The sequence below is a fragment of the Periplaneta americana genome, chromosome 17, assembly GCF_040183065.1.
Source record: "Periplaneta americana isolate PAMFEO1 chromosome 17, P.americana_PAMFEO1_priV1, whole genome shotgun sequence".
Classification (NCBI taxonomy): domain Eukaryota; kingdom Metazoa; phylum Arthropoda; class Insecta; order Blattodea; family Blattidae; genus Periplaneta; species Periplaneta americana.
Genome location: NC_091133.1, coordinates 10,997,986 through 11,016,333, shown reverse-complemented (window position 1 = coordinate 11,016,333; position 18,348 = coordinate 10,997,986). Strand labels below are relative to the sequence as shown.

Sequence of the window (18,348 nt, the reverse complement as noted above, 5' to 3'; positions counted from 1 at the left end):
ATGAAATACACGGAGCTTGTATTTGTCGAACTTCTACGTACTTCACTGCAACGTGACGTAACGCAAACGAACGTCGATCGTAATCCCGGCCTCAGAAAGACTTTAATCGCAGGGATACCTTATACTACAATAGCAATTCAACTATAATCCTAAACAATAACATAGCACAGCATAAAAGTTTCAAATGTAAATACATCTTCCCGCTGTGCAATATTTTCATACGAGTGTAAAGAATGAAATAATTCTCTCCAATATGAACAAACGTACACCACAAAGAAGAAGGATTAGAATGCAGGCGGAAAGTATGTGGATGCTGTTTATTCCAAAAGTTCTATTTTGGTTTGGGTAAAGCAAATACCTTACTATAATAATACCGGACAGCTGTATACTAGTAGCATTGGCGTGAGTGCGAAATATCGCGGACCTTACATCTAGCGGAGAGGGATGGAATTACGTCCACATATACAAATATTAACATAGCGAGATTCGGACGTTGTTTAAAACGTGAGTTATTAATGTGGAATAATATATGAAACACTTAAGAAATGTTGAATAATATTTAATGTAAAATTATTATCTTATATCAAAGCTGCATATTATGAGAAATATTGCATACTTCATATTACTTTCCGTAATTAATTGTCTTTGGTTTACCGAGACAAAATCAATCTGATATTAGGAATGAATTTACAGTAATGTTTTATATACACATTGCTGACAACTGCAAATATAAAATTGATAGTAATCTGTTGCTTGTAATAATTGGTGAAAGCATGTGGACAACAATAAAACTTAATTTGATAAAACCTTAAAATCCAATATATTTTAACTTCTATTCATTTATTAGGTCTAAATAAAAAAACTAATTTGTATTTTTCTATCAACACAAAGACGAAGGAATTAGGCCTACTAAAGAATGTTGTTGACTCATATTTTATGAACTGTAGGATATCGAAAGTACGATTTGGAGCAATTTGTAATGCTGCAATTGTCACAATTATAAACAACACACATACACCCTGACATTTTAACACAGCACTAATTAATAAAATTATTAACTAGCCCAGCAACAATATACATTGCAGTTGATTACAGCTTGTTTCGCGAGTATCTCCACACCGGCAGGTAGGTAGCAGCACCGGGGTCGTTCGCACGCAAAACTGCTAGCTGTCCGGTATTATTATAGTAAAGTATTTGGGTAAAGTCCGTTTGTGAAGAATGGATCATGTAATTCACGCTTATATAGAATATAATGTAAAAAACTATAATTACCTTTGTAGAAGAATATAATAGATTAAGATAGGTACCTGTTTCAGCTGTCAGCCTCCACCATTAGCCACATCCAATATTATCACAAAGTAATAAGGAAAAGCTAATATCGCAATTTCCTTTGACTGCACGTACAGGATGAAGTGATCAAGGAAGCCTGCCGTTGATACCAGTTTACAAAAAAATAAAACAGCTGCACTACAGTAATGACTGCTTTACTTAAAGGCCCAATTGTTTAAAACACGAGAGGCTCGAGTCAGGATCACTCCTGACTAAAGATCAACTTTGATCGAAGATCGGAAAGTGAACCGAGTTCAGACACTTCTTCTATTGTATAAAACTTTTCTGCGATCAAATTACCTTGGTTCAAATGCAATCTACGTTCACGTGAAAAGGATTTGGCAACATCGCATAAACAGGTGAAGTGCCATGTTGTACAGATTTTATTCAGTGTTGCCAATTTAGCGACTTTCTTTTTCAACGACAATTTCTTTTAACGTTTATATTGCTTAAATAGGGATTTAGCGACCTTTTTAGGACCCCATAGTGACAAAATGTAATCTTTCTTTGTTAATAATGAGAAATCTAGCGACTTTCGAACTACTTTTTGGCGACTTTCCATATACTCTGTTGGAGACTCTGGTTTGTTTTGTGCATTGTAAATAATGGCAGACAGTAAGAAGAAGGTTGGCCGTTCTCCAAATTTTTCCAAGGAAGAAAGGGATATGCTTGTAGAAATTGTCCTTTCCAACTACAAGGGAATAATAGAATCAAAGAAGACTGACGCTGCTACATGTGCAGATAAAGAAAATGCATGGAGAGAAGTGGCCTCGGAATTTAATTCTAGGAACTTAAGCCGTCCTTCCCGTCATTGGAAATCACTAAAGATGTGCTACGAAAATATAAAAAAAAGATCGAAAAAAGCATTTGCCCATGACAAGGTAAATCTTCAAAGTATACAAAAATTTGTGGTGTATTTTGTTAATGGAAATCATCGTAAGCCATATCAATCTTTTCCAGATTCAGCTGCATAAAACGGGAGGTGGCAGCTTTGAAAAACCGACTGTGGATGAAACAGGGTTGAAATTGATTGCGACATTGGAAACACAGTGTCTACCTCTGGCCAATCCCTTTGATGATGATGTAGGTTTTCATCCTGAGGTCATATTAGGTAAGTTGTATATTTTATGTAAGCTACGAATTAAGTTTACGAAGTCTGATTAGTTTAATATGTAGCTATTCGGTGATGTATGCAATGGAGGAAGAAAGGAACTGGTCACCCAACCAAATTATCTTCTGGACTAGGTGCCTCATAAGTGGTGACTTGTTGATATTAATTGTGAGGTTCAGACCTGTCTTCGGACAACTACTACATGAAAATGAAAACAATACTGGTATATGATCATTTTCATGATTAAAGAGCAGATCTTTATATGCCGAAATATTTGGTAATTCACCAGGAAAGGTACACCAAAGAATGCATAATTATTTTCTTTTGCTTACCTGATAAACACGTGGTTTTAGTTTGCAGCCACAAATACTTTCAGCATACAAATCGTTTGATACTTACCTATATATTCTAATGCATTGTTGTAGCCCCACCTCCACTTCCAAGTAAGTAGTGATTACCAATATAATATTCTAGAGTTCCGTAACGAAACATGGTCAGTTTCTCTAGTATTGTGTTCTGGACTTCTCTGGTTTAGTTATATTTGCAACAAGTAGGAAATAGGGGAACAACAATGCATTAGAATATGTAGGTAAGTCTAAATATATTTTATAATTTATATTAAACGATTTTTATACTGAAAATATTTGTGGATGCAAAGTAAAACCACGTGTTTATCATTATACACATATAGAAGTCAGTGTAATGGAAGAGAATTATGCCTTCTTTGGTGCAGCTTTTCTGGAAAAATTCCTTTGTAATATGAATTTGTGAGTTTCTACTAGACTGCATCTCATGCATTTTCATCACCTACAGTGTTCTAATCCTGAAGTTACTGTCAAAGAAATCACTTCACACATATTTCCAAGGAAAGAAAATCTCCATTTAATTTACCTAACTGATCTTTCTCTCACTACAGATTACCATGGAACAAAGAATATCGAACAATTTTAATATGAAAATATTCGTGCAAATTGTACCAGCATTGTACATAATACTTATTGTAGGGATTCGTAACAAGCTGTTTTTTACGGCGATGGGTTGTTAGCCCTTCGCCCAACCCCAAGCTGGAGGACCACCCCTTATCGGCTGTCCATGACTGCTTATTCAATATGTTTGCAGCTACCCTCCATATCTGGAGGCCGTCTCCTCTATCCGCAACCTGAGGACGCACCATGCCGTGGTGATAGGGACCCACAATACATCAGTTATTCATAGATTTCAAAAAGGCATATGACTCGGTTAAGAGGGAAGTATTATATGATATTCTTATTGAATTTGGTATTCCCAAGAAACTAGTTCGATTAATTAAAATGTGTCTCAGTGAAACATACAGCAGAGTCCGTATAGGTCAGTGTCTATCTGATGCTTTTCCAATTCACTGCGGGCTAAAGCAGGGAGATGCACTATCACCTTTACTTTTTAACTTCGCTCTAGAATATGCCATTAGGAAAGTTCAGGATATCAGGCAGGGTTTGGAATTGAATAGGTTACATCAGCTTCTTGTCTATGTAGATGACGTGAATATGTTAGGAGAAAATACACAAACGATTAGGGAAAACACGGAAATTTTACTTGAAGCAAGTAAAGCGATCGGTTTGGAAGTAAATCCCGAAAAGACTAAGTATATGATTGTCTCGTGACCAGAATATTGTACGAAATGGAAATATAAAAATTGGAGATTTATCCTTCGAAGAGGTGGAAAAATTCGAATACCTTGGAGCAACAGTAACAAATATAAATGATACTCGGGAGGAAATTAAACGCAGAATAAATATGGGAAATGCGTGTTATTATTCGGTTGAGAGCTCTTATCATCCAGTCTGCTGTCCAAAAATCTGAAAGTTAGAATTTATAAAACAGTTATATTACCTGTTCTTCTGTATGGTTGTGAAACTTGGACTCTCACTCCGAGAGAGGAACATAAGTTAAGGGTGTTTGAGAATAAGGTGCTTAGGAAAATATTTGGGGCTAAGCGGGATGAAGCTACAGGAGAATGGAGAAAGTTACACTACACAGAACTGCACGCATTGTATTCTTCACCTAACATAATTAGGAACTTAAAATCCAGACGTTTGAGATGGGCAGGGCATGTAGCACGTATGGGCGAATCCAGAAATGCATATAGAGTGTTAGTTGGGAGATCGGAGGGAAAAAGACCTTTAGGGAGGCCGAGACGTAGATGGGAGGATAATATTAAAATGGATTTGAGGGAGGTGGGGTGTGATGATAGAGACTGGATTAATCTTGCACATGATAGGAACCGATGGCGGGCTTATGTGAGGGCGGCAATGAACCTTCGGGTTCCTTAAAAGCCATTTGTAAGTAAGTAAGTATTGTACACAATACTGTGTGACAATGGCAGAAAAAAATATACGTAGGCTTGTATGACTTGAAAATAGTAGAGTGAATTTTTTTTTATTGAATTTTATCCATTAGCCTATATATTTCTTAACTTAAAAAGTTGGAAGATATGTGATTTTAAGTGCAATGAAGTTTGTTTAATTTATCAGGAAGGAAAATTCAGAAATTTGAAGTAATTAAGGAACACTTATGTTCATATAAGTTAAATAAAATATGTATATAAATGTTACATGATTGTATGTTCAGTCAGCAATCTGAATACTGTTTGGAACACATAAGTGATACCAATAACAATAATGCATCATGAGGCACCTAAGTCAGGAGAAATGGGATAGGACGAGTGCCTCAGTATGTAAAAGGCTAGGCCTGATTGGTAATGTCACAACACGTGGCTGTCACTGTAATAATGGGGCAGACAAGTTGATTATTACATTACCCAAAATCATTATTTTTAATTCAACTTGTTTACTACTTAAAATATTGGGATATTATATATGTTATTCCATGTTATAATAACAGTTTTATTCAGTGATATTTTCTAGATTAGAAATAATTTTCCCTAATGTAATTAATTTTAAGACTACATTAATTACTAATTGGAAATTAAAATTATTTGTATCTTTCTTAATTTTTGTATTGGCCTGGTTCTTAAAAAAATGTTTACCACCACTTTTATAATTTTTTTCAGTAAAAGTTTACTTGTATCACAAGCATGACACACACATATCTTTACTTGCACATAATTCTAGCCCCTTTGAGATAATTAATGATCCTTGATTTGTAACAAATTTTTTTTTTTTTTTTTTTTTCATGAATTTCGAAATGAGAACCTGAAATGTTGGCATTTGTCAGTGACATAATCTGCTGGCACCTGAAACCCCACGTATCAATCAATAGTAAATAATGAATGGTTGTTACTTTCCGCATTACGAGTCCTATCCTTGTATTTATCAAAATGTTGTATTACATCATCATTGCACCATTTTCTAAAGTTTTTCTCGTCTCTAGAAACTAAGGCCCAATTGTATAAAAAGAACAACTTTGATCGAAGATCGGCAAGTGAACCGAGTTCAGACACTTCTTTTATTGTATAAAACTTTTCTGTGATCAAATTATCTTGGTTCAAATGCAATCTACGTTCACGTGAAAAGGATTTGGCAACTTCGCATAAACAGGTGAAATACGTGATGCGCGGACCATGTTATACAGGTTTGTTCAGTGTTGAAAATCTAGCTACTTTAACTCTTTTTCAACAACAATTTCTTTTAACTTTTATATTGCTTAAATAGGGATTTAGTGACCTTTTTAGCACCCCATAGTGACAAAATTTAATCTTTCTTTGTTGATAATGAGAAATCTAGCGACTTTACAACTACTTTTTGGCGACTTTCCGTATTACACTCTGTTGGAGACACTGTTTTTTTTGTGCAATGTAAATAATGGCGGACAATAAGAAGAAGGTTGACTGTTCTCCAAGTTGTTATCATGTTGTGGTGTTTGATACTGCTAAACATAATAAAGCTTTATAAAACGACAATTTCGTTTAGTAATACAATTAATTGAACATTTATGAATGTACCCATCATATCCATTAATAATTAATGGTTGTTATAAACATAATATAATTATAGGTTATGTTATTTGATACTGCTGAACACGGTAGAGCCTTATAAAATATAAGAATGTTTGTGTATTAAGGCAAGAAATTGAAAGAAATATATATAAATATACCTAACATATCTATTAATATTAATAATAATGGATATTTTATTTGCACAATCTGTCACTCATATATTTCGAACAGAAAAGAAATAACTGAACTTGGATCATCTAACTTAATCGGAGAAATTTCTTCAGTAAAGTTGACTTTGGTTTGAGACAAATTAATCTCAGATTAGACTTTATACAACACAAAGTTCCAAGTTCAGCTGAAACAAGGATCAATTTAACCTCTGATCTAAGATTAAATGGTATATACAATCGGGCCTAAGTCTTCCCACCTCTCCCCCCCCCCCCCCGGGTTTCTGCATTTTGGTGCTGGTTTAAAGAAGAAGTAGGTGGATTGATTAGGAATTATAGTGGAATAAGCATCTACTGTAAGTTTTGGTCTCTGCCTGGGTACAACAAACTCACTGTCATCATCTCTTGTAGTACAATCTTCCCCAATTATAAATTGTCCTGGGAAATATTTCGTACAAATTACAGCGGAATGTTCATGTTCAAAATTACCTCTAACATGTAACCACTGTTGTTTCCCTTTGCATTTATTGGAAACAAGAACACAGTAACATCTATCCGTTAATGTATCATAGGTAGTTAGATCTGTCTGTATCGTGGTACACAGTACTTTTGAGATACATTTACATATTCACTAAACTTTATTACAGATCCATTGTTTTATAAAAGTCACTAAAAATTCACTTTACATCACTATACTATTATAATTTATACTATACACAGAAGTTTCAACTTCTTGACACTAATAATTCTATTTCAACACTGAATCAACAAGTGTATTCCACCGAGACCTCCATAACCCTTAAGTTTATTAATTTGCAGTCGCCCACTGAGGTGACGTCATTGTCTGGAATGTACGATACCTTCAGGCCTGTACATATCGAAGGCCTTGGGTAGGGTGGCCAATTCCTTTCCCCTCCATTGCATTAATAACATAGTTCACTAATCAGACTTGAGATGTATGCAACAAGTGTTCTTCCTCTGAAACATATGATCTAGTGAGATGTACAGCCTAATTATAAAATTTAGAAGTTAATCCTCCCCTATTCAAAATAGTTGTAGACCTAGATGTTTATTCTATGTCATTGTTATAATCTGTTCTTTAAGCAAAATAAGTAAGCTTTGCTGTTACACCTTGATTTTGCATTTAGCTATTTTTGGTGATTTTAAACTTATTGTAACTATTATGTTGTTTTGATGCAGATATGCACGGCAGTAGTGATAGTAATTCTGTTGCCACATCCAATGAATCACAAGGCGTACAGGACTTAAAGGAAGGGGAAAATATTATCCTTATAGAAGAGACACACAATGAGGCTGTGGATATTTCTATGGAACAAGTAAGTGAGAAAACAGTACACACAGATCCTGAATGCTATACTGTATTTATTTACAAACAGTAACATTTTTCATTTCATTTTCAGACTGATGATGTAACTCTTCCTGACATTTCTGTATCAGCTGGTCACCACACTACTGCTTCCACCTCGAAATCAGCTGCCGTTCACACAATGTCAACGTCTCCTAAGAAAAAGAAAGGCGACACTGCATTTGAGTCTAAACTTAATTTCTACAAAAGGAGATTGCAGTGTTTGGAAGAAGAGCATAAATTGAAAGTCGAGTGTTTTAAAGCAGAACATGAAATTAAAATGTATAATTTGAAATTAGAAAAAGAAATGAAAGAATTAGAACTTCTAGAAAAAAAACGAAAATTAGGCATACACAACAAGGAAAATTGAATGTAAATACTGTTATATTCTTACCTAAATACATCATTAATAATTGCTGTCCTTACTGCAGTGTTGTCCCTTCTGTTCTCATTTTCAGCAGGTACTGGGATTTCTTCTTGCTCCATACACAGCATCATCTCTTTCAGGAATTTCATCCACTGCATTTATTACTATGTTGTGTGAAACGAATGCAGTGACTATGATAACTGGAGCACGAGGTAGTTTTACCTTTAGCCACATACTGAGACAAGGAAATCGTCGTTTTACCACAATCAAAAGTTCTTTCAATTGCAGTTCTAGTTTTTTTGTGGCCTCGATTGTAAGTTCGCTCTGCATCAGTTTCCTCATGAAGCACCGGGGTTAGTAGGTACCGGGTACAATGGTAGCCACTGTCGCCAAGTAGCAACCCTTGCGCAATATCCCCAGTTTCAAACAGCGTGCACACGTGAATTTGCAAAAATATTGCTGTCATGAGCAGATCCTGGCCACCTTGCAACAATATTTTGGTACCTCAGCTTAGCATCACATATTGCTTGCATGTTCAATGAAAAATATCCATGGCAGTTTCTATAAACTCCTGCATTTTCACCTCCGGGAGAAGTGATTGGTATATGCGTACAAACTATAGCACCCAAGACACCTGGAAAACGCATTATATAAAAAAAAAAAAAAAATCACGCATGGTTTTCCTTACATCATTTCCTCCATTTTGCATTTTGATGTAGTCCAGTTTCATTGCAACTATTGCATAACAGATTTTGTGGATTGTCCTGCAGGCAGTTGCTGTGTCTTCTCAAAACTCCCTGCTGCAAAGTATCTTAGTGTTAACAATACCATTAACATCGGCAATAGAGGTTTATTTCTCCTGGTTGGTTTCAGCAGAAATCCTTGCAGTCTCAGTTCTATTTGCCCTACTGTATTTTTATCTAAGCGATACCTAAATTTGAACCGTTTAACATTCATTTCCATGAAAGGATTTCGCCTATCACGAAATACACGGGGAGCCCGGTGAAATTCAATATCCTCTTCATTGGTAGATCCGTCAGAATAGTCTTGAGATCTATAAAATAACAAAGTAACATACAATGAATATAACATAGTTATAGATTAGGCCTATGTCGTTTTCGTGTTCTTTGATAATGCTAAACACGACAAAAGACTTGCACAAAAATGTTCGTTTAGTAACATAATATGAATATAATATAGGCCAAATTATAGGTTATGTTATCGTGTTAGGTTGATATTGCTGAACATGATAAAGCCTTATAAAATAACCATTTTCGTTTAGTAATACTGTACGTGAAATTGAATTGCATAAATTTATAGGCCTAATTATAGGTTATATTGTTATCGCGTTAACTTACGTTTATATTGCTGAACATGATAAAGTCTTATAAAACTCCAATTTTCGTTCAATAATACATGAAATTGAATATGTATAAATTTACGTATCATATTTATTAATAATAATGGTTGTGGACATAATATAGACCTAATTATAGATTATGTTGTTATCGTGTTATGTTTATATTGCTGAACATGATAAAGCTTCATAAAATAACAATTTTCGATTAGTAATACGTGGAATTGATACCTATCATATCAATAATAATAATTGACATAATTATAGGTTATGTTGTTATCATGCTATGGTGTTTGATACTGCTACACATAATTAACCTTTATAAAACGACAATTTTCGTTTAGTAATACAGTTGATTCAAAATTTATGAATGTGCATTTCATATCCATTAATAATTAATGATTGTTATGAACATAATATAATTATACTGCTCAACACGATAAAGGCTTATAAAACATAAGAATGTTTGCGTATTAAGGCAAGAAATTGAAAAAAAAATGTACCTACTATATCTATTAATATTAATAATACTGTTATTCTATTTGCACAATCTGCCACTCGTATATTTCAGACAGAAAAAGAAAGAACTGAATCATCTAACTTATTCGGAGAAATTTCTTCAGTCAAAATTGACTTTAGTTTAAGACAAATTAATCTCAGATTATACTTTATACAACACAAAATTCCAAGTTCAGCTAGAATGAGGACCAAATTAACCTCTGATCTAAGATTAAATGGTTTATACAATCGGCCCAATGACATACTCAACTTAACGTCTTAATCTTAATTGAAATTTAATGCACCAAATTATATAGTTCTCTACAGTCATCCCACACGAAAATGAGCCTGTGCCATTTTTTAAAGTTTAATAAAATAAAAACATTTCAATTCAACTTTACTTTTTTATATTACCTACATGCTTCCCCTTTGATACGATGCCTCCAGCTCAGGAAACCCGTGCGGCAAAGGAAGTGTTGACCTAACACATTAATACCCAGGTTCATTTCCCGTACAGAAGTAATTCCTTGCAACATGTATGAGAGAACTGCAAATTATCGTAAAATTAGAATATATAAATATCCAATGACAGGACAGGGAATGGACTGACAAGACGGAGAGTGCACTTCGAGAACAGAGACTGGACTGGTAGGACGGAGAGTGTAGTAACAGGACAGAGATTGGATTGAGAGGACATGGAGTGGATTGAAAAGGCAAAGAGTGTACTGAGAGAACAGATAGTGTAGTGACAGGACAGAGATTGGACTAAGAGCAAATAGAGTGAACTGAGGGAATAGAGAGTGGACTGAGACGTCATAGAATGGACTCAAATGACATACAGTGGACCGAGAGGCTAGAGAGTGGAATGAGAGCAGAGAGTTTAGTGACAGAACAGATATTGGACTGAGAGCACATAGAGTGGATTCAGAGGACAGACAGTGCACTGAGAGGACAGATACTGGACTGGCAGCACAGAGAGTGTAGTGACAGAAACAGAGATTGGACTGAGAGCACATAGAGGTGACTGAGAAGGTATAGAGTGAACTGAGAGGACATGGAGTGAATTCAGATGACATGGTTTGGACTGAGAGGACGGAGAGTGTAGTGACAGAACAGAGATTGGACTGAGGGCATATAGAGTGGACTGAGCGGACAGAGAGTGGATTCAGATGACATGGAGTGGGCTGAGAGGACAGAGAGTGAACTGGCAGGACAGAGATTGTAGTGACGGGACAGAGATTGGAGTGAGAGCACATAGAGTGGACTGAGAGGACAGAGAGTGGTCTGGTAAGACAGAGAGTATAGTGACAGGACATAGATTGGAATAAGAGCAGATAGAGTGGACTGAGAGGATAGAGGGTGGACTGAGATGGCATAGGGTGGACTGAGAGTATACAGAGCGGACTGGTAGGACAGAGTGTAGTGACAGGGCAGAGATTGAACTGAGAGCACATAGATTGGATTGAGAGGACAGAGAGTGAACTGAGAGGACATAGAGTGGATTGACAAAGCAGAGGGGACTGAGATAGGACTGAGAGAAAAGTTTGAACAGAGAGAATAGAGATTAGACTGAGACTAAAGAGAGTGGTCTGAGTAAAATGATAGCAGACTGAGAGTACAGGGAGTGGAATGAGAGTCTAGAGAGTGAATTGATAGGACAGTGAGTGGACTGAGAGAACATAGAGAATTGAGGGGACAGAAATAGTATTGTAAGGACAGAAAGTGGACTGAGAGGACATAGAAGAAAATGGCAGAGTAGACAGAGAGAACAGAAATATAGGTTGAGCTCAGGAAATTTATTCCCCTCAGTGAGACTTGTAATCTTACAAGTGATTAATACGGGAAAGAAGAAATTGCTAAAAAGAAGAAGAAGAAGAAGAAAATGTAGACATACTTCTCTTGCTGTGAAAGTTACGGTTCAGTGTTTGAAACGAGTGAGGGCATTCTTTCTTGAGTTCGATCCTAGTAAACTTCTAACATATCGTTATGGATATGAAGGAACTGGAAAAAAAATGCTAGTCCTGTAAACATAATGTTCCATGTCTACGTATTAGCAGGCCATAGTTACAACCCTGTCAGGACATTATTTCTCGAGTTCGATCCTTGTAAACTTATGAATGACAGGAAATGCTAAAAAAATTGCAGAATTAGTAAATATAAACGCCCATACTGGAAAAGTAACAGGCCGTACTTTGAAGTAAGTCAGAGAATTATTTTCATAATTCGAGCCTAGTGTAAACATATGACATTAGTATGGGTATGAAGGAGTTAGTACTCTAAAAAAATGCAGAATTTGTAAAGAAGTCCCTGTCCCAAATAGTTATAGACAATTGATTTAACCCTGAGAGGGCATTATTTCCTAAGTTCGAGCATTGTGAACTTATAAGTTATAAGTGTGTGTATGAAGGGAAAGGCAAAAAAATTGGAAGATTAATATACTTGACGACATTTGCTCATATACTAAAACATCCTTAGTATCACATCTGAAAGAGCATTATTTTCTTGAGTGGAAAAATGTAATCTAATAAGAACAGTTGGCAGAGATGGTAAGGATAGGCCTAGTATAAGTTAAGGGAAAGTGATCCGCAGGGAAAGTGAGACATTAATCTTGAAACAAGTAAATAAAGCATACCAATATTATTGTACACATAGAATGTAATGCATATTGAACAATCCTAACCAATACTGGTATAAACAATAATAAACTACAGATGTTGGTAAACAGTATATGAAGAAACTAATAAATAATGTTATACCAGTACCGGTACCTTATTGCATGACAATGTTTAGGTAATGATGAATGCAATGACGGTAAAACATAAAAAAACGCGTTGCATATGCAATTATTTTACAACACCAATATAAACATTAAAAATAAAGAAATAGCATAAACTGTAAAGGGGGGTATTTCCATATAATTGCCTAAACTGTGATGGCCTTATTATGAGACATCTAACAATTTCATAAGCTTAATAGCGTACTGTACTGTTAAGGTCTTTGATTCTATGGTACATTCGCCTGGATCTTATGTTGAGGAGGCATTTTCTGCTTCATAATAGGAATTTCCAAAGATAGTGAGCTACACTGCAGGACAAAGATAGCTGATATAAAACCTAGTCATTTTTACAGAAGCCTGGCAGAAAATTTCAATCAGAGGCTTTTCAATTCCACAGTAACATCCTACTTATATTGACAGTCTAAGATTAGTAATATAGAATGGAAGACAGGTAAAATAGAGAATGTTCAAAGTTTTGATTTGTAAATAAAAACATTTATTAGTACCTATAACCTGTAGTGATATGTTCATCTCACATTTGTATGAGCATTTCCATCTTGAAGAGGAGCGAAAGTACATTCTGGCCTTCAGGGAATATACTGACTTCAATGTGAAACCTCCAGAGCTTTGTAATTTGTTACATAGACCTATAATAGATTATATTCAAATTTCATCTTCAGAATACAAAGGCGCTTTAATGTAATGAACGATATGTCAACTAAGAATAGGAGTACTTGTCTAGTAAAAGAAGTTATAGCAGTGGCGGCTCCTGCATATTTCTTAAGAGGAGGAAAGAAGTTAACAGCGCAAAATTACACCTTCTTGAGAGAAACATGCTACATATTAGCCTACATGCATACATGTAAGACCAGGTAGTGTTGGGGTTGGCCTTCCTCCCTTTTGTATAGCAATAATCTGTTTTTGTAAACTGAGTTTCCTAAATTGTCAAAAATATGATGTTTTCACTTCCATTAATTGTTGAATAATTGCACAAATTAACAATTACAAGGAAATCCACAACCTCACAGTAGTTTTCACGCACACTACAGCATCACACGTGTTGGAAGAGACCAGCTACTAACACGTAACCGGAACCGTTTTACGGAAATGAGAATGAGAAATAATCTGTTAGAAATCGAGAAAACTGCACCCACCCCCGTGGTCTGTGTTGTCACATGTACATTTTACAAGTTCAGTATCACATGCTTTTGAAGAATGTCAGTTCTTGTAAAGTCATACTACCATTATTGTCCAAAGCTACCGGTGGCCGATTAATTTTTTATGTTAAAAATAATGTAATTTGCAGTACTTTCAATTTCAAAGATATTTGTGCAAAACTGACAACTTGGATTGACATTCCTCCACACAAACAATCTCGCATCTTTCTCGCAGTTTTCTAGTAGCACATGAGAGCGCGTCGTTAAAAACTCGATCAACCGAGGTTTTCTTATAGCTGTGAACTTAAAAATTATCGGATCTTCCTCGAATTTCAAAGCATATATTTCATTTGGTATTTATATTCAAAAGAAGAAAAATGTGAGGAGGACGTTCCTCCCTTCCCTCCCCCGAGGAACCGCCACTGAGTTCTAGGCTTTTTGTTCTCAATCATGTGTTGGGCCATCATTGTCAACATTTAACTCCATGCCTTATGTGCAATTGTGGCTGCGATCTGGATGGCAGTCTGCAGAGGAGACTGCAAGTCAATGAAATAAGCTTGAAAAAGAAGTGCAGTACGAGTCCGTTTGGACTGTATTCTAACCAAGGAGATTTCAACAGTACCTCCTATAACTGTTTTCCAACTACAGCACTGATTAAAACAACGGATGGAGGAAGACTAAATGTAAATATTCTATTGCCTTGGTGTAAGAAATATCCTTGGCTAACTGGGAGTTCTTGGTCATATAATTTAAATTGTTTTACCCGTATTCTGTTGGATTTTTTTAAGGGATTATGTAACTAAATCTGTCTTAAAAATGCCGTGAATCATCTAATGTATAAAATGATAGCAGATTTAAATCATCCTATCAGGGGTGTGCATTTAGGGTAACGGTGTATGCGCCACATACCCTACATACACTTTAAATTAATGTAACATTTTATCTCATTCAGCTTATAGATAAACACTTTTAATAAAGAGTATTCTGCACTTCATATTTAAATGTTCTACATTAACTACATTTCTGCAGTAAGGCAGCTCTTCGTTCACAGCTTGCCTTTAGCCTAATTTTACAGTGCTGGCACATGCGTGGACAGTAGACAAGGATGGAAAATTTTCTCGTACACCACTGTATTACCTATACACCCGTGCACAGCAAGAATAAGCGCTGGGATTATCGCTTGTCCAGGCTTGTTAATTTCCTGCAGAAGAATACAAGTGTTGAATTTGGCAGTGTGTGTGAAACATGCGATTTGTTTGTCAAATGAGATAGTGTTCAGGATCTCTCAGTTATTTGAAGATTTGTATCTTTGTGAGTGACAATTTATGCCGTAGTTTTCTGTGCATAAACTAAATACGGTATTGATTAAGAATGGGCGATTCGTTATGTCCTATCGAAAAATTACTGAAACACCCATTTCGACTACATTCTTTGCAAGAAAAATTAAACGTAATACAAAGTGATCGACCATGTTCTGAAATGCCAACGCTTTTTGCAGCTCGTAAAGACAAAAGAAAAGAATATACTCGACATTTTCAAGCGTCCCAATATCAGAAAACTCATTGGATTGCAGGAAGTGCGAAATTAAATAAACTCTTTCGCTGGCTCTGTCTTATGTTTTCTAAAGAAGAAACAGCTTGGTCTAAAAATGGTTATGATAATCTGAACAATCTGCACAATGCCATTAAACATGAAAAGTCACAGGCACATATTTTTAGTGTTTTACAATTTAAGTAATTTGGATCATTTCGAATAGACATTCAGTTAGATTCACAACTTCCTGTCAGTGTCGAGCAACACAATGAAATGGTTCGAAAGAACAGAGAAATATTGAAGAGGTTAATTGAGACAGTCTGTTTTCTAGCCATTCATGAATTGCCATTTCGTGGTCATTGTGAGTCGGAAGAGGCAGTTAACAAAGGAGTATATTTAGGTGCGCTCAATTACCTTGCAAAATATGACTTAACCCTCAGCCAACATCTGGAAACCTCTACCACATTCCGCGGAACTTCAAATCGAATACAGAATGATTTCACTCGCTGTAAGTGATGTTGTTATGGATAACGTAAAACAAGAACTTTCAAAAACGTCATGTGTTGCAATCATGCTAGACGAAACTTCAGACATTAAGAATGCATCTCAGCTTTCAACCACTCTTAGGTATGTTGATTCAGAGAATGGTGAGATTCATGAAAGATTCAGATGTTTTACTGATGTAAGCAATGATAGATCTGCCAGTGGTTTAGTCGAACATGTCCAAAACATAGCCACTGAGTATGACATAAGTAACAAACTCGTTGCTCAAACGGTCGATGGAGCAGCTGTCATGGCTTGTCACACAAATGTTCTGAGAGCTAAAGTTCTTGAAAAATATCCTAGGACAATATTTGTGCACTGTCTCAGTCATAAATTAAAATTTAATCTTGTCGCAGTCACTTACGTGTTTGAAAGAGTGCAGAATATTTTTACAGACTTTAACTGGTTTGGGTTCTTTCTTCAGTAAATCGTCCAAAAGAACACAACGACTTAAGGAATACATCTCAAAGAAAATGTCTAGACATGCTCCAACTAGATGGAAGTTTACATCAGACTGTAAAGGAACATAGGGATGAATTTATTGGATTTTTTCAAGACATATTAGAAGACAATTCTACCTGGGACAGTGAAGCAGTTGTTACTGCACAAGGCTTCCTTACATTTCTGACCAGTTTTGAGACATTACTGTTATTAGTTATTAAATTTTCAGTAAGATATTCAGCTACACTGACATACTTTTCAATATACTTCAGTCCAAATCTTTAGACATCCAGTATTGCTGTGAAAAAATTACAGAAACAAAGAGACATATCCAAAATCTCAGACAATTTTGGGCTTCCATAAGGACAGAAACTGTATAGATGTAGATTCATTTTCCGGGCTGAGAGGCCGTGGTCTATTAGTTGGTTTTATACCAGATGTTTCGTCTGCAACTGCGGCAGACATCTTCAGTGGAGTGGTATCCGAGGTCGCAAGACTCTTCTCGGCGTACCTGAGGCAACTGATCCTGTGTCTGGTTGTGCGGTCGTATTTATAGTGCGGCTCGCGGGCCGAGGCCTGTTGTCGCTGCGGTCCGCGCCGCTTTGTTTGCTGCTCCCGTTCTGGGTTCCGTCCTTTTGTTGTAGTGGCTTCTTATCTGTTCTGTTTAGGACCGGGTACCAACACTTGTTTAGCTTTACGCCTTCTTCCTTGCGATTAAAGTTGTTGTTATGTTTATGTATTTCGATCGCTTCTCTATGTAGACGGGGGAAGAAGTGCGTCGTCGTGCTCAAGATGTCCGTGTCCTTGAATCTTATGTTGTGATCGCCCTCTTGATAGGCATGTGCTGCCACTGCCGATTTGTCGATCTGTCCTAGGCGGCAATTCCTATTATGTTCTGTCAGTCTCGTCCTGACGCTCCGCTGTGTAGTACCGATGTAGACCTTCCCACACGAACACGGAATCCTGTAAACTCCGGCGGACAGCAGCTTATCTCGTTTGTCCTTGGATGACCTCAGCAAACGAGATAAGCTGCTGTCCGCCGTAACTACAAAGCATGCGCGCGCAACAGTTCGGTTCCTGTTACTTTTGGGTCCACCCTCGTATCATAAATTCGTGCTTTTCGTTTCAATAAGTAGATTCAGTGAATTTCACGTTTATTGTAATATTTAATGTGTTTCTTCATGCTACAAAGAGATTAATTAAAACAGTAGCATAAACTATCTTGAATTTTGACGATGACCAGTGTGGATAGAGGTAAATGGCATTTATGCTGTATCTCAAGAAGCAGAGCTGATAGGGAAAAACTGGTACCATTTTTGGAATCAGCAAGTCGAATATACTCAGGAATAGATTTAACATTGTAGCCACCAAAATGTGTGTTGGCCAGTGATATCAGAGGTCCTTCCTATTAGTGAATGTTTTGAATATTCTCATTATATCCTGGAAAACTACATAGGAACATCAACCTTCCACTTATGAATTATGAACTGAAGCAAAACAATTTCGAAATGTACAAACTACAGACGCGGCAGAATGTTACCACAAAGGACTGCAGCAAGAATTTTGTAAGACACATCCAAATACCTTCATGGTCATAGATGTATTAAATTAAAAACATATACTACATGTGAAGTACTTACTAAAAACGTGAGAAAGAGAAATGGGAAGGAGAATAAAAAAAAAGTGGAATGGACAAACACGTAAAAAACTATTCATCTTGAATCAATATGAACAATAGGACAATTCGAACCAGATACCAAGTACCAGTA

The 18,348-nt window shown here is 36.2% G+C and overlaps 2 protein-coding genes across 5 annotated transcripts in view; one reads left to right on the top strand and one right to left on the bottom strand.

Annotated features, from left to right (window-relative positions):
* The window catches only part of LOC138692992 (zinc finger protein OZF-like), a 97,290-nt gene extending 95,855 nt beyond the window's left edge, over window positions 1–1,435 (bottom strand). For 3 of the 4 annotated variants that reach the window (XM_069816474.1, XM_069816475.1, XM_069816470.1), the window contains exon 1: window positions 1,308–1,435. The gene's annotated coding sequence lies outside the window, so the exon portion shown is untranslated. Of the gene's footprint in view, window positions 1–1,272 lie in introns of all 4 variants that reach the window. The other variant, XM_069816472.1, reaches the window with a different exon arrangement.
* A 162-nt stretch (window positions 1,436–1,597) lies between these two features.
* On the top strand, window positions 1,598–8,330 carry LOC138692993 (myb/SANT-like DNA-binding domain-containing protein 3). The gene is made up of 4 exons (XM_069816476.1): window positions 1,598–2,210; window positions 2,290–2,440; window positions 7,742–7,878; window positions 7,963–8,330. Exons 1-4 carry the CDS (start codon window positions 1,935–1,937, stop codon window positions 8,275–8,277), a joined length of 879 nt encoding a protein of 292 aa, XP_069672577.1. The 5' UTR covers window positions 1,598–1,934; the 3' UTR covers window positions 8,278–8,330.
* Window positions 8,331–18,348: the final 10,018 nt, after the last annotated feature.